A 24,901-nucleotide genomic window follows, 5' to 3' on the forward strand; every position below is an offset into this window, starting at 1 on the left:
AACTTAACCAGTGGCAGTCCCTACAGTGCAGTGACCAGAAGACAAGTTTTCCACCCCAAGCTAATAGGGCATAGCAGTTGTGGCCACTTTGTGGTGCCACTGATTGAAAGCCCATACATTTTTCCCATAGAGAAACATTTATTGAAAAAAGGGGATATTTACTTGTGAGTGATCCATAAAAATGTGAAAAAAAAGTACACAGGAGCCGAGATCCAGCATTTTTAAGTAATAAATTAACCAGGAAGTGAATGGAGCAGTACATCTTCGCATCACGTTATCTCTGGTTCTGTGTGAAAAAACTAAAAAACTAAAAAAACTAAAAAACTAAAAAACTAAAAAACTAAAAAACTAAAAAACTAAAAAACTAAAAAACTAAAAAACTAAAAAACTAAAACTCGTCGTTGGCAGGCTGAGCCATAGCAGAATTCGAGGTGGCGTTAACTCGTCCATGGCAGAGGTTGGAAAGAAGTTGTCAAAAACACATTTACGTGGAATGGTTAATGAGAAAAATCTTATCAAAAATAACTTTAATTGAAAAAGTTACACAGCGTGACTTTAAAATGACGGGTAACTATGAATGACTGACATTTGAATATTAATCTGGGTTGTCCTGAGGGTTGCTATGGAAGCGGTAAAAGTGTGCGGCACAGAGAGAACCATTAATTACAGCCAGCTCATATTGGCACATACTGTTACAATTTTTTAACCCATTGAGGCCTGAGGTTCCGATTCTACAAATGTCTTCAAAATCCTAACAGTTTTTTGGTTGCTATGTCAGTGGTTCTCACCTTTTTTCATGTCAAGGACCCCCAAAATGAATATGTATTTGGCCGCGGACCCCCATCTCAAAATATGTTGTTCCAGGGACCCCGCCAGCAGCAAAGATTTGAGTTACAAATGTTCGCTTTAAAAGAATATATATATATTCAAAGATTTTCACACATTTTCACGATCTTTCAAAAATAGCAGATATGCAAGCTCATAGCGCGGCACTCGGTGCCGCGCTATGAGCTTGTAGATCTGCTATTTTTGAATAGCCAGAGTGTAAAATAATGCTTTGTTTAAAATCTCAAATACAAAAAAATGACACAAAATGCGTTCCAGGTCTTAATGGGTTAATCTTAGAGGACTACACGTTTTTTGAACAGAGGCACATAAATTACTAATGGAACACGCTGTGGGCACAAGGAGTGAGGGATGGTGAAAGGCTATAAATAAACAGAGAGAGGAGGCAGAGAGGTGTACTGTATGTACGTTACCTTCATAACTGGCTGGGCAAAGTACTTGGCGCTCCAGTCACACAGGCCCGTCTGCAGCGTGGCACTGATGTAGTTCCTGTGACCGCCTGGATCGTCCCCGTCGTCACCCGCCTGATCACACACACACACGCACACGCACACACACACACACACACACACACACACACACACACACACACACACACACACACACACACACACACACACACACACACACGTCAGTAATGCAAACATAATTATCCCATTAAGACCTGAGGCCGATTCTACAAATGCCTTCTATATCAGTAGACTCTCAAACTTTTTCGTGCCAAGGAGAACCCCAAATTGATATTTATTTGGACGCGGACCCCCCATCTGAAAATATTTTGTGCCAGGGACCACCAGAAGAGAAGATTTGGTGTAAACACTTTTTTTTTTTTTATTAAAAAATGTTTCAAAAAAAATGCAGATATACGTGCGCTGCGAGCTTGTACTGTAGATCTGCTATTTTTGAATAGCCAACGCTAAAATCTAAAATGACACAGATGCTTTCCCAGATTGAACGGGTTAACCCATTCAATCCGGGGCACGCATCTCGTGTCATTTCAGATTTCTTTGGCAATTCAAAAATAGCAGATCTACAAGCTGTACTAGATATTGCTGCTATTCTTTTTTTTTTTTTTTTAGGGCACGGTGGCGCAGTCGGTAGCGCTGTCGCCTCATAGCTAGAAGGTCCTGGGTTCGATTCCCGCCAGGGGCGCCCAGGATCACTTAGAAAATTGGCACCGGGTGAAAAATAAGGGTTACAAAATCACGGGATAAACAATTAATAATAAAAAAAAAATCTGCTATTTTTGTTTTAATATCGTGAAAATTTGTGCAAATCTTTATATATTTTTTTAAAGCGAACATTTGTAAACTATTTTGTTCCAGGGAACCCCCCAGAAGCACATTTTTTAGTTAGTAGCAAAGAGTAGCAAAAGTCAACAAAAGTGTTACTGAGGCACTTACTGGAGGCTTTCAGCCAGTGAAAAACATTACAATTGTTGGTTCTCAGCCCACACACAGCTTACTGTGTGTGGACTGATATACAGCAGTGGTGTGGTTGCATCTTCGTGTATACCTGCTCGGGTCCCTTGTCGAACATCTTCCGCGTGCGGGGGAATTGATGGGAGTGGGGCGCCTGTCCGCCCAACGTCGGGGTGTAAGGGGGTCGTGCCGGGGTCTGCTCTCTGGCGGGGGGCTTGGGGACCTCGTTAGTCAGGCTAGAGCTGCTGGCACTGGGCATGGGAGGAGAGCCACTGGAACACAAAACACAGGTTAGAAAGTCAGAACATGACGTGTATGTTCTTCCATGTGCTAAGTATAGTATATTTAGCTCAAAGCTGTCTTTTTCTTGGTTAATGTTTGAGATGAGATAGCTAGCTATAGAGACAGAGACAGTGTTGATTTTGAGAGCAAACTTTGATTTAGTTTAAGTCGTAGTCTTTTGAATACAATTCCATTAAGTTTTAGTCATATTTTTGTCATATGAAATGTTTTAGTTTTTGTCTAATTTTAGTCGACTAAATCTACAGTTGATTTAGTCGACTAAAATGTATTTTGGCGTTGCGTCGCGAGCTTGTAGATCTGCTATTTTCAGAGCGCAACACCGGAGCGCAACCAAACATAAAATGACTTGTCTTAGTTCTACTGGATATCTTCTCCACTCAACGCTCACTAACATTTTAGTCTAGTTTTTATTTGTTGACGAAATTGTCAATAATATTTAGTCTTAGTTTTAGTCATCATAGCTTAGTTTTTATTTAGTTTTCGTCAGTGAAAAAGGTAGTCAACGAACATTTTTCGCCATGGTTCTAGTCAACGAAATCAACACTGGACAGAGACAGAGACAGAGACAGAGAGAGATACAGAGAGAGATACAGAGAGAGAGACAGATGTTCCCTCACCTGGCTTGGTGGATGTGGGTGCCTTTACTGGTGGGACTGGCTGGGGCCGACTGGGTGAGAGATCCAGAGTGAGAGTCCAGGATCCTTTGAGGACGTGCGTTCATAGTTGCCTGAGGAGAAAGGAAGACGCAGACGCTAAAACCCTCATGCTTTGGCGTAAAAGTGATGCGAGACATGTCGATTCACAAAAGATGATATGCTTTCAACTGAAAAAAAGTTGCAACACTTTCTATGTTTGCGTACGCCATTTTTTATTATTAAAGATTTATTTTTGGGCTTTTTATGCCTTGATTATTGATAGGACAGTAGGCAGTAGGAGTGAATACGCAGCAAAGGCCGTCGGGATCGGGACTCGAACCCGTGACGCGCTGTCAGGCTACATTGTAGCCTAGGTGTCCAGACTACGCCGCTACGCCAGCGGTCCGGGCCCGTGCGCCATTTTTTTGTTTAGTGAAAAGTCACACAACACCTTTTCGTAGGAGCATTAAATGTATTATTAGGCTTAATACAAAAATTGGTCCAATGATACATAATCCCATTTTTTGGTGAATGTATCTTGAAAGGCAAACGACCAGGGCTTGAAATACAACTTGTACAAGATCTACAAGTAAGCTTGTGCACGATGACACTGGTGCACAACTAATAAATCACCACTTAAAGAGCGTAGGAGAGGGGATGGGCACAGGTTCGAAAAGAATATGATTAAGAGGGACTTCAAATATTACACAGACATGTTAGTGTGAGGAATGAAAAAAGTACTGCAGAAGAAACACCCCAAACTCTGGAAGCATCTTCTCACTCTTTTACCAGCACATCAAAAGTGCAAACCCTTTACAAAGTTTACATTAACCCATTAAGGCCTGAGGTTCCGATTCTACAAAAATGTCTTCTAAATCCTAACAGTTTTTTTTTAAAGAACTTATGTTGCTACGTCAGTGGTTCTCAAACTTTTTCATGTCAAGGACCCCAAAATGTATGTATTTGGCCGCGGACCCCCATCTCAAAATAATCTATTCCAGGGACCCCCAGAAGCAAAAAATTGAGTTAAAAATGTTCGCTTTAAAAGAATATATATTCACAGATTTGCACACATTTTCAAAACCATTTCAAAAATAGTAGATCTACAAGCTCGTAGCGCGGCACTCGGTGCCGCGCTACGAGCTTGTATATCTGCTATTTTTGAATAGCCAAAGTATAAAATAACGCTTTTTTTTATGCTCAAATCTAAAAATGACACACAAAGATACGTTCCCGGTCTTAATGGGTTAATTTCCAGCAACTTTGTTTCATCGATAAGAGCAGGCAATATAAGCCTCTCCATTGTGTGAGCAGTCTAATGGCTATTCACAAGGGAGGGGTAAACTTAATAAGGACAACAGAGGCAAAGCATCACTGATGAATAGCAGAGTTGTTGTTTACCAAAGCCAGGCCGAGAGAAAACTCTGTGTGTGCAGCGTAAATCCAGTTAACACTGGCAAACACATTTTACGACCTGGAATTGCCGTTGATTTGATTTCTATGCTAATTACACTATTGCAGCGAATGTCTACCAGTTTTTGTGTGTGTGTGTGTGTGTGTGTGTGTGTGTGTGTGTGCGCGCGCGCTCGCGCTCGCGCTTGCATCTAAAAGAAATCGGGATGGAGTGCAAAATTAATGGCTTGGTAATCTCAGAGTTTGTTGCTATCTTATGGGTGGTGGAGGTTTATGTGCAAGTATTACATTCTAAACAGCTTTTGCAAGCCTCTGCAGACATTAGTTACTTGTGTTTACTGTGGCAAGTGCTTCATTAAGAAGCGCATAGAAATTCGAACAAAGCAGGAGGAGGAATGACAATTATGAAAATAGTCTGCCACTAAACAGGGCCCAGTAAGATCAATTAGATGCGGCACACATCATTGCCAATCCAACACAAAATCATTGCCTATCCAACACAAAAGCAACTGAAAACTTTTAGACACTTTTAGGCACACTTTTAACCCATTAAGACCAGGAACGCATCTGTGTCATTTTTAGATTTGAGCTAAAAAGCCATATTTTACACTTTTGGCTATTCAAAAATAGCAGATATACAAGCTCATAGCGCGGCACCGAGTGCCGCGCTACGAGCTTGTATATCTGCTATTTTTTTTAAAATCGTGAAAATGTGTGCAAATCTTTGAATATATACAATACTGTTGGGATTTAGGAGACATGTAGAATCGCCTTCAGGTCTTAATGGGTTAACAAGTTTACTATGGTGTAGTGGCATAGCTTAGGGGTGGCGGTGGCTCAGGAGGAGGTAGAGCGGCCGCTAGGGAACAGGAAGGTTACCCGGTTCGATCCCGGGCTAACCCCAAAGTTAGTGGGGAAGTGTCCTTGAGCAAGACGCTGAACCCCTAAATTGCTCCCGATGAGCAGGTTGGTGCCCTCCGCCATCGGTGTATGAGTGTGTGTGTGAATGTGTGTGTGAATGCAATGCATTGTAAAGCGCCTAAATAAATGAAATGAAAATGACATGAAAAAAGACCATTACTGCATCATAAGTAATCAACAGAAGACTAGACTATACTATAAAAACTGGTCAAACATTGGTCAAATTGTCAAACAATATAAGTGAAAGAAGAAGAATTGTTACAATAGCTGATCTACAAGCTCACAACGGTGTGAGCTTGTAGATCGTTTATTGTAACAATATCTATCTGTGGAACCGAGTCAACTAAATGCAATGCCTCAACTCCTACAATTCCAAGTGCTTGTCAGGGTGGGGGATCCCCAGTTCAAATATGATTATTTTGGGGGAGGGTCTCACCCTGAAACGGTTGAGAACCACTGGCATGACTCAGCATGAGAACTCACAAAAGGCAGGAGCTACAGTATGCATTAATCGGTCTCTGCGTTTTGGTGAACCACGGGTCTTTCTGAGGTGTGGTCCAGAATCCCTGTCAACCAGTGGTGGAAAAAGTACTCCAATTCTTTACTTAAGTAAAAGTACCAATACTGCAATATGAAAATATTCCGTTACAAGTAAAAGTCCAGAATTCAAAATGTACTTGAGTAAAAGTACAAAAGTATTGGCATCAAAATGTACTTTAATAAAGAACCAAAAGTAAAAGTACTAAATATTTGAAAATAGCTGATCTACAAGCTCACAACGCGTCGCGATGCGACGCGTTGTGAACTTGTAGATCTGCTATTTTCAAATAGCCTATGTATAAAATAGGGTTAAATTGGTTAATGTATGTTTCATTATATCATCATTTATATCTGGAAAGTAACTAGTGACTAAAGTTTTCAAATAAATGTAGTGGAGTAAAAGTACAATATTGCCCCTGAGATGTAGTGGAGTAGAAGTAAAAGTATTGGAAATTGGAAAAACTCAAGTAAAGTACAAATACCTCCACATCTTACTTAAGTACAGTACTTAAGTAAATGTACCTGGTTACTTTCCACCTCTGACTGTGGTATTGCTGCATTGTTGAGAAGCTCAAGTGTTTGTCTCATGCTAAACGCAAAGAAAAGCGAGGTCGTAACCTATAAGATCCTCCAAGGACATCCACTCTTAACAACAATAGGAGGTCAATGACTCTAAATACCTGAGCGCATGGGTCAACTCCACTGAGCGGGACCTTGAAGTGAGACAAGTGCTTTGCATGGAGAGCACATAACGGTGATGATACTGTATGTCTGTGAAGCTGTGAACGCTGGACATCAAACAGGACCGAACACATTACCAACAAGCGTCTGTCTGTACGGGAGGCTACCAACTTAACCCATTAAGACCTGAGGTCCGATTCTACAAAATGTCTTCTAAATAAATAAAAAAATGTCTTCAAAACAGTATTCTGAAAAAAACGTATGTTTCTATATCAGTGGTTCTCAAACTTTTTCATGTCAAGGACCCCCACAATGATACGTATTTGGCAGCCGACCCCCATCTCAAAATATTTTGTTCCAGGGACCCCCCCAGAAGCAAAGATTTGAGTAAAAAAAATGTTCGCTTTAAAAGAATATATTATTCAAAGATTTGCACACATTTTCACGATTTTTCAAAAATAGTAGATCTACAAGTTCATAGCGCTATGAACTTGTAGATCTGTTATTTTTGAATAGCCAAAGTGTGAACTGTACTGTGGGAACCAACAGACGGGCACTGATCTCAAGAGGACGTCCCACAACTACCTACATGGATGTGCACTTTCATAGTATAGACCCCTGGGTGACTCTGGTCAAAAGACGTTATCGGGTTGAAGTGGTTGAGTCTGGAAAGGCTGTAGTAGCGCCACAGATCCCAAAGGGATTACTGTAGATATCTAATGGGAAATATGAGCTCATCACTGCAGCATTCATTCTATTTGTCACATTTAAGACTCATTTGAGGCTAGCCGTAGTAGACCATAATCACACGGCGCCAAGCATGAAGTAACAGCAAAATCACCACCATGTGAATATGGTCTACTGCATGCCTTAAATTGGTTTTGGGGTTTCTTGCACAAAACTCCTGACCATCAACTTGTCTTCTGGCTATAATCCGTAAATCTGCTTCTGCAAGGTCATCAGATGGTACAGTATAAAGTTCTTGGATTATGCAACAGCTTCATTGATTATTTATCAGCTGTTGCCCATCAACTTCGGCACTCGCAGTAAACATACATTATCTCTAACTACGGAGGCCCTCAAAACCTTTGACAGGCTGCCAGAATATCTTACACAAATGCTAGCAGAAAACTGGAGATAATCGTTTCACAACACCAACGCCTCACTCCCTCTGAGCTCTAGAACATTCTGTTTTCTGCCCACTTATCCTCACTCCCCTTTACTTATTAATTGGATGGAAAAAGCGAGCCAAATAACCCATTCAGACCGGCGGTAACGCATCTCTGTAATTTCTTTATTTCTCGGGGCTATTCCAAAATAGCAGATCTACAAGCTCATAGCGCGGCACTCGTGCCACACTATGAGCTTGTAGATCTGCATTTTTTGGGGAAAATCGAGGGTCGAATGTATTATTAAAGCGAACATTTTTAACTAAAATCTTTGCTTCTGGGCATTCTACAAATATCTTTTTGAAAAAACATATGTTGCTATAATTTCAGTGGTTCACAAAAAAGATATGTATTTGGTCGTGGACCCCCTAATTCAAAATATTTAGTTCCAGGGACCCCCAGAAGTTGTAACAGAGTTAAAAATGTTGGCTTAAAAAAATTATATATTCAAAGACTTGCACAAAACGTTAACGATTTTTCAAAAATAGCAGACCTACAAGCTCACTCGGTGCCGAGCTATGAGCTTGTATATCTGCTATTTTTGAATAGCCCAAAGAAATCTTGAAATGACACACAGATGCGTTTGCGGGTCTTAATGGGATAAGCAAAGCAAATGAGTGAATGTATATAAACCGTGCTATTAGTGAGGGGGCCCCAGCAGGCCGTTGGACGTGAAAGGCTGATGACAGCAACCAGAGAAACGGTCGCTCTTTCTCCCACTAGTTTGTGCCTCTTTAATTATTGAAGGTGCATCTTAAATGTTCTGCTGCCGGCGCTGAGAGAGCCAAACACCTCCCTGATGAACGATGATGGCCTTTAACCCGTTAAGGCCGGGAACCGCATCTGTGTGTCATTTTATAGATTTCTTTGGCTATCTAAAAAAACAATTGCAGATATACAAGCTGGTAGCGCGGCACCGAGTGCCCTTGTAGATCTGCTATTTTGTTGAAAAAGTCGTGATTTTTTTTTGGAAATCTTTTTAAATATATATATATATTTAAGTGAACATTTTTAACTCAAATCTTTGCTTCTGGGGATTCTACAAATGTCTTCTAATTCCTAACAGGTATTTTTTGAAAAAAACTTATATTGCTATAATATCAGTGGTTCTCAAACTTTTTCCATGTCAAGGACCACCCAAAATGATATGTATTTGTCCTGCGGACCCCCGTCTCACAATATTTTGTTCCAGGGACCCCCCCCAGCAAAGATTTGAGTTAAAAATGTATACATATATTCAAAAGATTTGCACAAATTTTGACGATTCTTTTTCAAAAATGGCAGATTTACGAGCTCATAGCGCGGCACTGTAGATCTGCAATTTTTTTGAATAGCCAAAGAAATGGAATAAATGACACAGATTAATTTCCTGGTCTAAATGGGTTAAGTGCTGAGGTTGAGAGGGGATTGGCCCGGGCGGGGTAGAGTGGGCTGAATGGAGGAGGGGGGTCGCTGTGGTTGGTGGAGACACAGAGAGAGAGAGAGCATGTTGTTGCTGTTTGTGTTGCTGAGCATGCAACAAAACGCGTGTCATACTGTACCATCCTGCCCAGTGTTTAGTGTGATAAAACGAGCAGCGATGATAAGATGGCACGAGGGAGGAGAATTAGAGAAGAGTATAAAGCCTGACTAAGCACTTATAGTTGCGTGCGGATCACACACTAAAATAAGCCGATCTACAAGCTCACGACACGCCTGTGGCACGTAGTGGGCTCGAGGATCTTGCTTATAGATCGGCTGAGCTTGTGAACTTAGATCTGCTATTTTCGGTGAGTTACACTGCAAACAACCAAGTACAAATCAGGCAGTAAGCCTTTGAACTTCCCATCGTCCCCTTTAAAAAATGTTGTTTCTTTACTTTACATCATACATGGGCAACTGGCGGCCCAGGGTCCACATGCGGCCCCCACCTTCACTTAATGCGGCCCGCAGGTTAATATCGGAATACTGATATATTATTGATTTCAGCTGTTACAATTCCAATCATGCAAACATCATAAACATGACCCGCATAAATTACTTTAGTCTATTCTAGTAGCTTTAGAAGCTTAATGACTAGTTAACATAAGTATAACTAAATGCATTTGAAATTATATAAAAATGTAATTTTTCAGGATTCCAATTGAAAAATAGCACAAAATAAATCTGGATTCGAATTCAAAAATAGCAAAAATAGCAGATCTACAAGCTCAAAACGCGTTGCGCTACGATGCGTTTTAAGCTTGTAGATCGGCTATTTGTGCTACTTTTGTGTGACATAGAATGGCGAAGTCCGGCGAAAAAAGTTAAAACACGGAGATAAGAGGTGTGTGCCTGACTGTATATGCAATGTGGCCCTCTGGAGTGAGTGTGGAAATATAGTGGCCCTCTCCATCATCAAAGTTTGCCCACCCCTGCTTGATATAGTCAAACACTTTACAAACATAGTCCATAGCATGTGGACTATGTATCCTAAACACAGGACAGGGCCAATGCAGCAAGGGTAATGTTATTTTCAAATAGCCTGCGAAAAAAACATTGTTGGGGGGAAGGAAGCAAGTAAAGTATTTAATTAGCTGCTGACCTTGTTTAATTTCTTTCAATCATTAACACTTGATATATAAAACCCCCCCCAATTAAAAGTGAGTCAGGTTGACATTAGCACTTAACCCTTTGAGACCGGGAACGCATCTGTGTCATTTTAAGATTTCTTTGGCTATATAAAAATAGCAGATATACAAGCTCATAGCGCGGCACCGAGTGCCGCGCTACGAGCTTGTAGATCTGCTATTTCTTTTTTTAATTGTGAAAATGTGTGCAAATCTTTAGGTTGAATATATATATACTTTTTTAAAGCGTTTTTAACTCAAATCTTTTTTACAAATTCACAAAAAAAAAACTCAATTTTACAAATGTCTTGTAAATCCTAACATACATTTTTTTTTCCTAAAGTTTTTTTTAATATATTTTTTTACTTATGTTTTCAAACGTTTTGTGTCAAGGACCCCCAAAATAATATTTGTCCGCGGACCCCCTCCCATCTAAAAATATTTTGTTCCAGGGACACGATTTTTCAAAAAAATAGCACCGAGTGCCGCGCAATGAGCTTGTATATCTGCTATTTTTTAATAGCCAAAGAAACCTTAAAATGACACGCATGCGTTTCCTTCCCGGCCTTAAAGGGTTAACTCAGAGTACCCTCTCTCTGAAGAGGAGCTGCCTCTGACATTAGACAGAGATTACATCTCCGGTAGCTCTCTGCTAACTGCAGTCGATATCACATTAAACGCCGTACAGTGCAGCCGAATAACCGGATTTACAGCTCGTTTATAGTGAAATCAGCCACTATACCTCGTCTCTCACGAGAACCTCTTTAACCCTTTCAATCCGGGGAACGCATCTCTGTCATTTTTAAGATTTCTTTGGGAATTTTTGGCTATTTTGGAAAAATCGTGAAAATTTCTGAAAATCTTTGAATTACGTATTTTTTTAAAGCAAACATTCACAAACTATTGTGTTCCAGGGACCGTCAGAAGCAAAGATTTGAGTTACAAATATTCGCTTTAAAAAAATATATATTCAAAGATTTGCACAAAAAAATAGCAGATCATAGCCGCGCTATGAGCTTGTAGATCTGCTATTTTTTAAATTGTTTTGGCTATTCAAAAATAGCAGATATACAAGCTCGTAGCGCAGCACTCGGTGCCGCGCTACGAGCTTGTAGATCTGCTATTTTTGAAAAATCGTGAAAATGTGTGCAAATCTTCTGAAAATATATGTATTTTTAACGCGAACATTTGTAACTCAAATCTTTGCTTCTGGGGGGTCCTCCCTGGAACAAAATGTTCTAAGATGGGGGTCGCCGGCCAAATACATAGCTTGCGTTTTGGGGGTCCTTGACATGAAAAAGTTTGAGAACCACTGATATTATAGCAACGTTTTTTTCAAAAAACTGTTTTAGAAGACATTATGTAGAATCGGCCTCAGGTCTTAATGGGTTAAGTTGTCCTCAAGTGTGAGAGGACTGCGTAAAGACAAAGAGACACTGCTGTGTGTGTAGGGTATAGCTGGACACTGGGCGTGTGCATGTACTGTATGCGATGAAAAGTGCTAAAATGCTTAAAATGCTAAAAAAAAAAGCTCAACTGTGTCTGTATTACAGATCCCGACAAGAATTTTCTGTCACTTCAGCAAAACCCCAATCAATCATCTATACAGTGAGTGGCAGGGACGGAACGCTGAAGTCCAACGAGAGAGGCGTTTCAGCACAATGGCTTTCTGACACAGTCGGGGTCCCGCTACATAAATATAGATTATGTAGATGTATAAATATAGATCTACAGGGTAAAATGGGACTGAAAGCACCGTGATAATACCGCCTACGGAGACACATTTGAGTTGAAACGGCAGGTGCTGCAGGTTTGCGATACAGTACACGGTCTTATCATCGATGCATAAGATTTTTGCCGTTTTCCCCATCGGTGCTTTACGCTGATAATTCAATCTTTATTTTAGACTCAAGGTCCATATCACATACCAAATTACAAAATACCAGGGGTGGAAAGTAGCTAGTACATTGACTTAAGTGCAATTTTGAGGCATTTGTACTTTACTTGAGTATTTCCAATTTCCAATACTTTTACTTCTACTCCACTACATCTCGGATCCAAATATTGTACTTTTACTCCACTACAATTATTTGAAAACTTTAGTTACTAGTTACTTTGTAGATTTTGATTATTATTACAAAACATATTAACATTCTTATATTATACTACTATATACTATTAACATTATTGTTGTACTATATTATATTATTATATACTATCTTACACTATTATATTCACTATTGTTGTTATTGCTACTACTTGTATCTCCCTCTCTCTCTCTCTCTTCCTCCCCGACACGGTCGAGGCAGATGGCCGCCCGCCCTAGAGCCTGGGTCTGACTGACGTTTATAAGGGGGAGTTAAGGGGGAGTTTTCCGTCGCCACCGTTGCAAAATTGCTTGCTCGGGGTGGGACAATGTCGGGTCTCTGCTCTACGTGCCTCTAAGTGTCTTGAGACAACTTGTTGTGATTTGACACTTTAATAAAAATTGAATTGACACCGTCAACTCAACTCCAGGTGTGTTTCATCAATTATGCATGCAGCGTGGCCAGCCTTTTTGTCATACAGGAGGAAGAATTGCCACGCAAATGAACATTTGTATATCCCATTAAGACCTGGAACTGTGTCATTTTTTGATTTGAGCTAAAAAGCATTATTTTACAGAATCAGAATCAGTTTTATTGTCACATCACAGGTTTACAAGGTAAAAAAGTGGGTGAAATTCTTTTTTTTACATCATTGCCATCGCAACGTTAATTTCCATAGAAAGAAGACACTTTGGCTATTCACAAATAGCAGATATACAAGCTCATAGCGCGGCACCGAGTGCCGCGCTATGAGCTTGTGGATCTGCTATTTTTGAAAAATCGTGAAAATGTGTGCAAATCTTCTGAATATATATATTTTTAAAACGAACATTTTTAACTCAAATCTTTGCTTCTGGGGGGTCCCTGGAACAAAATATTTTGATGGGGGTCCGCGGGCCAAATGCATATAATTTTAGGGGTCCTTGACATGAAAAAGATTGAGCACCACTGATATATAGAAACATACGTTTTTCAGAATACTGTTGAGATTTAGGATACATGTAGAATCGGCTTCAGGTCTCAATGGGATATATAAAAACCTCATACAGAGGCAATGCAAATTGTTGCCTCGCCGTTACAGTTCGCCGGTCTGTTGCAGTAAGTTGTATATCAGGTCCTGTTATTCTTTAGTGTTGTACAACCGGGGGTGCTAATGTGTGGAGGAACTCTCTGAGGGTAACTACATAAGGGGGTGGTTGTTGATGGCAGCAGGCAAAAAAAACTGTACAATAATACGCTGGTCAGGGGGAACCGGGGGCGGTGGGGTGGGGGTGGGTTGTTGGGGGGCTCACAATAGTGCTTATTAAAGCTCCTTAAGTTACAGCAGCCCATCCTCTCTCTGCAGTGCCCTGCCTAGGGGAGTTGTTGCCTCTTAATTGCATTTGCACAAAGTAATGGTCTTTGGTAGAGGAAAATGTCAGCGGGTGCACATTTATGTGAGGATGTGAGGGTTCAAAACAGATTGTTTTCTCTGTAAATAAAAGTGGGGTTTTGATTTTTTTTTTAAAGCTATCTTATCCAGACGATTGACGCGATTACTATTGACGCGATCAATATTTATTTTTATTTAACCAGTAAAAACACGTTGAGACACAGTCTCTTTTTCAAGTGGGAACTGGCCAAGATGCCGCGTTAAAATTACACAGTCTAAGCTTAACATACGAATACAAAAACAAACAACAAAATAGTCATCCAAGATACATCACAAATACATAAGATAACTCCAAGTGATACACTTTACACAATAGAAAAAAGCCAATAATCAAAAAATAAATAGTAATACACACAGTGTACAACCAATACAAATAACCAAGAACCTACCGCTAGGCTAGTAAACCTCCGGACAGGTGCAGTTGTTTGTGAATAAAACTAAGGTGATTCTTTTGAAGCTTCTCAAGGGAATTAGCCAATTTGAGTTTAGTCTGGAGATCATTCAACGACCAAGGGCCAAAGAAAGAAAGACATTTTTTACCCCCCTCAGATGAAAATGAAGGTACTTCACAGCGTAACCAAGCATTTGATCTGAGATTTAAGCCATTTCTAACCATTTTGAATTTGGAGGTAATGTAGTAGGGGAGCTCACTCAAGAATAGCTTTATAAATGAAGTTATACCAATGTTGCAACCTGAGCATAGTCAAAGAGGACCAATGAACTGCAGCATACAACGTGCGATGGTGAGTTCTAAAAGGAGAATTCGTTATGAATCTCAGTGCAGCATGGTACAGGGGATCCAGCTTGGCCAGTGTGGAGGCACAAGCAAACCTGTAAATATTGTCACCATAATCCAGCTGGGACAAAAACAGACCAGTGACCAATTTTTTATGAGCGGTGCAGGCAAAACAAGCCTTCAGTCTGTAGAAAAAACTTAAGAGTAAATTTCAGCTTCTTACTCAAGGCATCAATATGGAATTTAAAATGTAGATGTTTGTCCAACCAGAACCCGAGGTATTTATAGCGATCTACCCACTCAATTGGGGTGCCATCTAAAGTGGAGATGCTTAAGGGGGTTGGACAGACTCGTGGAGTGAACAACATTGCCTTAGTTTTGTTACCATTTAACATAATGTGGCCCTCTCCATCATCAAAGTTGCCCACCCCTGGAGTAGACAGACAGACAGACAGACAGACAGACAGACAGACAGACAGACAGAGGAGTGTGCTATACTGTACCTTATATGCGATGCTGTTGAGGACCTTCATGGCCAGGTCAGAGACCTCAGGGAAGGGGTCTGCTGCCAGGTGGAGCAGGACTCTCCAGATCTGCGTGTAGACGCTGTTGAAGGACACACCTGAAATGACAAATGGTAAAATGGTAAATGGTGCCTTTATATGGCGTTTTTTAACCAAAGCGCTTTACATAGATACATAGATTTTTTTCGAAAAAAAGTTCACATTGCATTGTAGGAATTATCCGTGATCCGGTTTTGCCGATCCCATCGGCCTCCATTCTAAAGTGGACACAAAAAAACGCCATTTTCTCTTTGTAGTTTTTCTCGTCGCTGATCACTGTTTAACATAAACCGTTGTAACTACAAGATGGCGGCTCCGTTTTGCATGGGGTTTTCACTGGTCGACGCAGTCGGATCTCCGCAGTGTTTACAAACAGCTTAGAGCTCGATCTCAAGGATTTTAACGAGGTCTATGGCGACGTGAAAAACAACAACAACAATAAAACGCTGACACTGGTGAGTACATTATGAGATTAAACGCTGGCATGGAATGTGTTAACCATTTTAAATCTGGCGTCCCTATTTTTATTATTTATTTTTTTAGAAAATATGGCTTAAAGAGATCTTTCATTTTCCAAACATGTTTGGGTTCATTTCAACGTCTACTCTGGCTGGCTTATGTGACAGACAGTTGTACTACGGACCACTGTACTATACACTGATTGGTGGCAGAGAGGGGGATAGTGTGTGGGGAGGGAGATGACCTCCAGCACCAGGTAATGCACGCCATTAATCAACACGCCAAGACAAGCAGCTGTTCCCAGACAGTGGCCCTGCTTGTCTACTGGTGCTGTACATCCGTCCATCGTCATTATCACCATGAACACAAATGTCCACTATCTCTTTTGTTGTCAGGTCTTTTTAGTGGCGCTAGCCGCTCTATACCTTTAGGTATAGAGCGGATCCTGCTCTATACCTGACTTTGTCCGTGTTCACCGTCAACGCTCTGATTGGTCAGACCCGTCAACAAAGTGATTGGTCAAGCTTCACGTGACACATGGCTATAAACACATTATGACAAAATGTATCAAAGGCGCCGCTACCTTCACACAGGGTGTGATTTTTTTGGGTACTTTTAACCCATTCAATCCGGGGAACACATCCGTGTCTTTGGCTATTCAAAAATAGCAGATCTACAATCTTTCAATATATATATATATATATCAATTTTTAACTCAAATCTTTGCTTCTGTATAAAGTATTTTGAGATGGGGGGGTCCACGGACCCCCCCCCCATCTCATTTTGTGGGGTCATTTTGTGGGGTCCTTGACATGAAAAAAGTTTGAGAACCACTGATATTATAGCAACATAAGTTTTTTTTCCCAAAAAACTGTTAGGATTTAGAAGACATTTGTAAAATCCCCCAGAAGCAAAGATTTGAGTTTAAAAAGTTTGCTTTAAAAACCATATATATATTCAAAGATTTGCACAATTTTTTCACGAAAAAAAAAGCAGATCTACAAGCTCATAGCTTGTATATCTACTATTTTTGAATAGCCCAAAGTATATAAAATATAGGGTTATAGCTAAAAATATAAAATGACGCGTATGCGTACTCTCTGTGTGCCTCGTCTTTGCATACTCAGGCTGTCTGGTGGATCAGGCAGTTTACAGGCTTCCTCCAGCTGAGGCATTGCCAGGTGTGGTGATGATTAGTCCCCCCCGCCCCCCCCCCCCCCCCCCCATCTCACTCTGCTTACAGCTCAACATGCCGCCTCTCTTTGCACTTGTTTATTTTCTCATTTTTAAAACAGACTTTTTCCAGGTTGCGGTGGTGTTATGACGCACTGAGCTGTCACTCAGGATTCACAATTTACCAAGGCTGCACAGACATGGATTTACAAAGAGAGAGAGAGAGAGAGAGAGAGAGAGAGAGAGGGAGAGAGAGGGAGAGAGAGAGAGAGAGAGAGAGAGAGAGAGAGAGTAGCTTTGTAGACTCGGCGAACACTTCTCAATGTGTAAACATTGGTTTGTTTACTTCGGGTCTCAACCTGCCAGTCATGATAGTTTCTAGAATAAGAAGACACCCCCCTCCTCTATCTGGCCCCCACCCTCCCCCTCACCTTCATATGCTGTGAAGGTGTCTATACGCCGTGTGTCTGTCTAACTTGCTTTCTTTCTCTCCATCCTTTTCCTTGGTCTGTCAGCTTTAATCTGTCTTTTTTTCCTCTCCCTCTGTTTCCTCTCCGTCTCGGCTGTGGAGATGCTCGGCATCCAGCTGTTATTGTCTCGCTTTATTTGCCCCCCCCCCCCCCTCCGCAACCCTCTATCTACTCTTCATTTTCTGTCTCTTTCTCCATTTGTCTTTCTGCCATTGCGCTACCACCATTGCGGGGGTGGGGGTGTGGTGGGGGGTCTCTTTGCCCCCTGGCCTCTGAAGACAACCCTTCCCTTTAGATCTTCCTCCCTCTCTCTCTCTCTCTCTCTCCCCCCCATCCCCTCATTTTCTTGATGGGAGTGCACTTATGTACTGTACACACACACAGAGAGAGAGTGAAGAGTAACACCCTTTGGCAGTGAATCACTCAGGGCTTGAGAGGGAGAGAGGGAATAAGTGAAGATGAAGACACAAGTCACACCCACAGGCAACCTACTGGTCATTAACGTTACTGGACCCCTCTCTCTAGAGCATTGGTTCTCAAAGTGGGGTCCGGGGACCCCCAGGGGTACTTGAGGGGGTTCCAGGGGGTCCCCAGCTAAATGATGGATAGGAACCAAATGGACCCTTATGGGTCTGTAACTCTGAGAGTGTACAAATGGAACCAAATGGACCCTAACGGGTCCATTTGGTTCCATTTGTACACTCTCAGAGTTAAGTTAACATTGATTTTACAATATGAATCGGGGTCCCAGAGATAGAAAACCCATTAAATGGGGGTCCGTAGCCTAATGCGTGTCAAACTGGGGGTCCTTAAAATTAAAATGGTTGCGATTACATAAAATAATTGCGATTAGACGATTATGTAATAATTGTGACAGGCCTAATGACAGCCATGTACAGTATAACTGGTAAAGAAATGCATCCCCTTTATTCAGTGGTGTAATGGTGATTCTTTTTTCGGCGGTAAACCGTGCCATAAATGCACGTGAAAAAATACTCCAACGACCAAAACACCACTAGCCTTTATTTAGAGAACCATGTCGACCTGACAGGACAAACCTATTATAAAATGCCCAAATAACACATGACAAAAAGCCAGCGTTGTGGTGGGTTGTCTCTTTTTCACTAGGCCCACTGTTAAGAGTCCATTAGTGCTGGTAGCTGCCTATTTGTGTGGCCTCAAACTGAAGGCTGTAAGGACCGAGGCCACCCTTAAAGTAGGGGGCCATAAGGACTGAGTGTGTGTGCTAAGAAGTGACATGAGGACAAACACGGTACTAAGAGATTAAAAGCAAAAGAAAAATAAACAGGCACTACATGAAAGACAGTGGAGCAGCAGTGCCAACAGAGAGGACGAGAAGGGCAAGAGGGAAAGATGAAGGGAACGTGCGTGTGTGTGTGTGTGCATGTGTGAGAAAAAGCAAGCCGAGCAAGAGCGAGAGAGAGTGCTGAAGAGGTGATTAGGCGGTAGCCAGAGGCAGATTTATCCCCCCCAAACCTTCTCATATTTCGTAAGGACCAGCTACTGCGGAGACACCGAGACAACAAACATGATCTCACCATAAATAACAATGTGAGTGTTGTATCTGTCCTTTGTGTACCTCTCGAGAACCGTCTGACCGATATGCCCGTATATGGGCATATTATGGCGATCTCTGTGTCTTTTTGTGTCCGTTTTATCATGCCCATATATGGAGATCCCTGATGTCATCGATATACTGAGCACTGACGTTAGAGACTGGCCTCCGAGTACTACGATAATCGTTACTGCTCAAAGTACTCTGACAACGGGTACAACGGGTACAACGGTACAACGGGTGTTGCATAGCCGGAGGGGGCATGCGTTCCCAACGGGCACTGGCCTAGCATTTAACTTTTTCATGTCACGGACCCCCAAATTGACACTTACTAGCCCGCGGACCCCCCTTTTTACGGATCTAGCAGTGATTTTCAACCATTTTGTTTTCAAGGACCCCCAGTTTGACGTGCATTAGGGCTACGGACCCCCATTTAATGGCATTTCTATCTCTCTCTAGGACCCCAATTTATGTTGTGAAATGAATGTTAATTTAACTCTGAGAGTGTACAAATGGAACCAAATGGACCTGTTAGGGTCCATTTGGTTCCATTTGTACACTCTCTGAGTTACAGACCCATAAGGGTCCATTTGGTTACTAACTATCTATCATTTAGCTGGGGACCCCTGGAACTCCCTCAAGGACCCCTGGGGGTCCCCCGACCCCAGTTTGAGAAACGGTGTTAAGCTGTTTCTGCAGCCATGTTGAAACAACAAAAAGGTTTGGGACCAGTGAATCAAGATTGACTAAAATCTCAAAACTGTGTGGTATTTGTGGCCTCATCTCCATTGGATTTTAATTTGATTTGATTATTTATGTGCTGTTTCACAAGCTGTGCTGATCCCGGTGAAATGGACATTAAATCAGTTTCAACACCGCTTCCAGCGAAGCCCATGGCACTGGTGGTTCACCCAGGAGAGCAAAGGAAGGGAAAACTCAGCCATCCTAGTCAACAAAATGTAGGTTACTGTTTGCAAACAACACACCAGCCGGTGACTTGGTTTCATTTGTTTATCTCTTAACTATGCCTGATATACAAATATAAGAGGTTGCATTTACACAAGCTGCTTAGTTGCAGTCATCAGAGCATAACAGCACTGTCATCTACTGAACAATATAGGCCTACATTCAGACAGGATGAAGCACAATCCAAGCTCACAGAGGAAATGAATGACATGTTATTAATTATATATAAAAAACAACAAGCTTTGTGTAGTGTGAGTTGACATGACAGTTGGAAAATGGGTCTTCATTCCCCTAAATCTGCCCCCTGGCTGTAGCCTGAAGAAGGCCAGGGGCCAGGATCAGCTAGCTACCCCCGCTAGCTGTGGCAGTAAACAGCCAGGTTGATGATGTGAAATATGGCTCCCTCTCTCATTTAAAACGGCATGCTATACCATGGAGCACGGGGCAAATCACTGCGCTGCCTCTGCACTGTCCACATGATAAGATGTTAAGGAGTGTTATTCACCGGCTGAAGGCGTTCATGCCTTCAGCCTTGATGTGACACTCGTGCATCATTTGACGATTTCTGTAAAGCAAAAGGGTTGCAGCTGGAGTTGTGCAGATGTGAATTATTGGCAGAACTAATGATTACATTGCTGCCTCTACAATCTCCCGAACACACAGAGAATGTGTGCGTTCTCCTCAGACCCGCGGTCAGACATATACAGTTATCGTGTTTTTTTTTTTCGGATCTCAGAGAAGTCGTTTGCCATTTGATGGGACAAACCTCTGGCTCATATGAATCATACACGCCAGATTTGATGAATGACTGAGATTTGGTGAATTATTAGAAGGATGATGACAAATAATTTCAGATGGGTGGTGCTTTATCTACAACACTTGAAATGGTGAAAACGTTTAAAGAAAAAATAGAAAGAAAAGTGTCAGCCCCTCCATAAAGCACATTTTAAATACATCTCGGATGGAGCTATAAGCACTGTAAGCAACCGTACATCACATATTTGCCACCCTCAAAACGGCAGAGCATCTCAAATCCACTGACACAGGTGGAAGTGGTGCCAAGTCCTTACTGTGGCAAAACACAAATGTCAAAGAGGATATTCACAATGCCTGAGTTAGATAAGGTGCTGTGGGTTTGGGATCTGCTGGCTAAGACACTTTTCCAGTGGAAAAAAAATCATTAGGTGCTTGCGTGTAACAGTACGAACGGTTGACAAAGACAACGCCTGAAATAACAGCCGACTGATTCCAATTACTCTTTCTGTGTCGTGTTTTGTACATGAAAATAAATCAATACTTCTTCTTTTTTCCCAGTAGCACACAGTTAGCAATCACACTTGCTTCTTATGTTTGAGTACTTTTTAAGAGCTTCAACTGCATGGCTATGCTACAGCAGTGGTTCTCAAACTTTTTCAGGTCAAGGACCCCCAAATAGACACTTATTAGACCGCGGACCCCCATTTGAAAAGATAAGCCAGGGACCCCCATAATAGAAGATTTTTACGGCTCTCTAGCAGTGATTTCAACCAATTTCATTTCAAGGACCCCCAGTTTGACATGCATTAGGATACGGACCCCCATTTAATGGCATGTATGTCTCTGGGACCCCAATTCATATTGTAAAATCAATGTTAATTTAACTCTGAGAGTGTACAAATGGAACCAAATGGACCCGTTAGGGTCCATTTGGTTCCATTTGTACACTCTCAGAGTTATAGACCCATAAGGGTCCATTTGGTTCCATTTGTACACTCTCAGAGTTATAGACCCATAAGGGTCCATTTGGTCCCTGTCCATCATTTAGCTGGGGACCTCCTGGAACCCCCTCAGGTACCCCTGGGGGTCCCCGGACCCCACTTTGAGAACCAATGTGCTACAGTATAATGCCCACCACCAAACTATCCCTTCCATTCCATAGTTTTGCCCTTTTCCTTTATACACGCAGGACGATGCAAGGTGAGAGTTATAAACAAGTGCACAGGGAGGTTGGGACTTGTTTCAGCGATAAAAGTGGCGCAACTTAGGGGTCATTTGGCAATAATTATTTTAACCTGTGTGTGCTGGGACTTCATGCTGGTATTAAAGGGCCCATGGGCAGCTCGTGAAAATGTAACCAAATTGAATGCAATATTTGGTGGATAAAAGAATGCACGGGCAGGCTTTTCTCCTATCAACTTTCATTTCAAGAATTCGGTGTTCCATGCCACCAGGGTTGTGGGAAAAAAAACCTCTCTGGCAAAGTTGTGTCTAACGGTGGAACTGAGACTGGGCAATCCTCTGTGTCTAGGGAGTTTGATTTAATACCAGATGAATTCATAAATCCCAAATTACAGCATGACACAGCGCATCTCACTGGAGCGCAACTGCATGAAAACCTCATTGATAGGCAGACAGGAGGGCTATGTCCTCCTAAAGTGTGGTTGTGTGTCTCCTCTCTGCTGCATAGCTTTCTGGGGACTTTGCTTACATAACCCACACAAGCTCTTCCAAAAATGTACAAAGTGAATTTGTGTAAAAGCAGAATTTCAAAGCAGAAGAAATGTGGGCACTGCTTCTCAAAGGCCTCAAAGGACCCTCAGCTTTCAAGGACGGACGCTAATAGAGCTTGGCATTGCATTCCTATAGAAGGATCAGACGCGCTATGGAATATTAAGACACACTTAAATCAATTTCTCCTGCTGACAGCTGACGGACTTGGCGTGAACTGAGCTTGGATGTGTTGGGTCTGCCTAAAAACAGGGCAACATTCACTGAGGAACACATTGAAAGAAAACACTTTGAAAAAGGGATTTTCATCTGAACTTGTTTTTCATGTCAAGTCAAATTTAGTCTTTTCCTTTGTGCCTTCTTCCACCTGGGCAACAGAAAGAGAAAAAAAGGGGGGATTCCCCAGTTTCCTTCCTTCCCTCCCTCCCCCCTCCCCTGTGAGTTCTGTAGCAAGTTAATAGTTTTCCTTCTCGCACACAAACCGGTTGTCTGGACGCATGGTGTAGCATGCCAATCACTCCTGTGAAGGAGGAAAGAGCATGGGACCGAATTAAGCTCTGTGTGTACAAGAAAAAGCACTCCGTTCACCTCGGGTGAAGCACGATGCCCCCCCCCCCCCCCCCCCCGTTCCACTTTGTGCTGCTCTTTGCACCTCTAATAATTCTGCCTCTTTTTTCACTCACTCGTTCCTTCCATTTCTGGGTTGGCGGGCCGGTAGGTTTTCCCCGTCTACGCTGCTGTCTTTTATTAAGGCTTCCCTGGGGGTGGGGCTTTGGGCCTTCTATGTTAAGTCTCTATCCTGATCCACTGTCCTGTTATTCTTATCTGAGGCTGAGATCCTTCTTGTCCTTTAGGTCTATGGTATAACAATGCAACAGATGACAAGCGTGTTCATTTTCTCACAGCAAATGCAACCACAACTCTCACAACGTACAGTCCTGGGGGTGGAGCCAGAGAAAACCTACCCACGGACTGCTGATAAATTTAGATGGAACGGAGGAGCTTGATCTGTTATTATAACAGATCAAGCTCCTCTGTTCCATCTAAATGTATCAGCAGTCCGTGGGCATTATTATTGCAATTTGCATGATAAGAGAAATAACACAAGTCAATAGACATCAGTTTGAATACCACTGGGGTAGGGGGGAGACGTTACCTATGAGGGAGTTGAGTGAGGAGTAGGAGGAGACCCGCCTCATCTTGTCGATGGTCTCGAAGGAGAGGATGTACTCGTCGTTGTCGGGACTTCCCAGAGTACTGCTGGCACTGCTGCTGGTGCTGAGGTTACCGGGCGAGAAGGCTGCTGGACCGCCTGCATGCATACATACATACAAACATACAGACACACTTTTTGTTACATATAAAAACTAAGAATAATACAGCATCCATCATGGCATGACATAAGCACTGTAAGCACACTTTTTAATCTAGAGGACAGATGCCATACAATTAAGAACCTGTTGAATTGTTCACACCGTCCAGGTGTGTGCCCGTGAATGGGTCCAATCCTGATCACAGCATGAACATATTTTAATAAAAACATTGACGTCCAGTTGTTATATCGTGTGTGGCAGCCACTCTCCCCCTTTGCCGTTGCCACGCTGGAAAAGCTGCCGTTGTGTGATCAAAAACAATGGAACAGGCAACCAGCCACTGTGTGTAAGCATCTACTGCGAGGGGAGACCACTTCTATCGTCTCACCCCTGCGCGCCAGTGCTTCTAAAGACGAGAGAGAATCATGGACCTTACAGGATGTTTTTACAGTCAACTAAAAGACAAAGTGAAGTCACTTTTTTTGCCTTCACTATAAGTACCGACATGACTCATGAAGCTCAACTGGGAATATTTACTACTTGTGTGCTGATGCATCTTTAACTGTCACCGAGGAGTGTGTTGACTTAAGCTGGTGTTGAGGCATTATGTAGCAAAAACCTGAAAATTCACTCAGTGCAGCCATCCACTAATATTTTACACAGCTTACCCGGCAACAGTGAAGTTGAGCAGAGTGGCACAGCTCAAACGTTTCTTAATTAGATTATGCCTGGAAATTGTAACATTCATGGGGGACAAAGTTGTAACAGTGCTTGAATTGGGCCGGCATTCACCGGTAGAGGGTACAAAGCTCTGCTGACCCATATTAGGCTACTTATGATTACGTACTGCCCACTTTCTAATGAAACGCATATTGGGGAAGCTGTGCACAATTACGCATTCCCCCCAGCTCTGTCAAGGCTGCCCTTGACTGAAGAAATCCTGCTGAAGCTGCTGTACTATGATGAAGGTTGCTTGCAAATTGCAAGGAATACCAAAAGGTAGGTCCCGCCGCCCCAGAGGTTTGGTCCCGTCGTTCCCGCAAATCCAGCGACCTTAGAAAACGCTCGCCAACGCAAATCCAGCGACCTCGGAACGGTCAGACCGTTCCATGTATTTCTACA

The 24,901-nt window shown here is 42.2% G+C and overlaps 1 protein-coding gene across 2 annotated transcripts in view; it reads right to left on the reverse strand.

Annotated features, from left to right (window-relative positions):
- Positions 1-24,901, reverse strand: part of rptor (regulatory associated protein of MTOR, complex 1) — a 256,743-nt gene that overhangs the window by 42,727 nt on the left and 189,115 nt on the right. For both annotated transcript variants that reach the window (XM_084044061.1, XM_084044060.1), the window contains exons 21-25: positions 23,623-23,778; positions 15,276-15,394; positions 3,188-3,297; positions 2,362-2,539; positions 1,260-1,370 (exon numbers count right to left, since the gene is read on the reverse strand). In XM_084044061.1, the coding sequence (XP_083900187.1) occupies positions 1,260-1,370; positions 2,362-2,539; positions 3,188-3,297; positions 15,276-15,394; positions 23,623-23,778 (674 nt within the window). The remainder of the gene's footprint in view (positions 1-1,259; positions 1,371-2,361; positions 2,540-3,187; positions 3,298-15,275; positions 15,395-23,622; positions 23,779-24,901) is intronic.

Source organism: Gymnoscopelus microlampas (genome assembly GCF_963454915.1).
Source record: "Gymnoscopelus microlampas genome assembly, chromosome: 2".
NCBI classification, from domain to species: domain Eukaryota; kingdom Metazoa; phylum Chordata; class Actinopteri; order Myctophiformes; family Myctophidae; genus Gymnoscopelus; species Gymnoscopelus microlampas.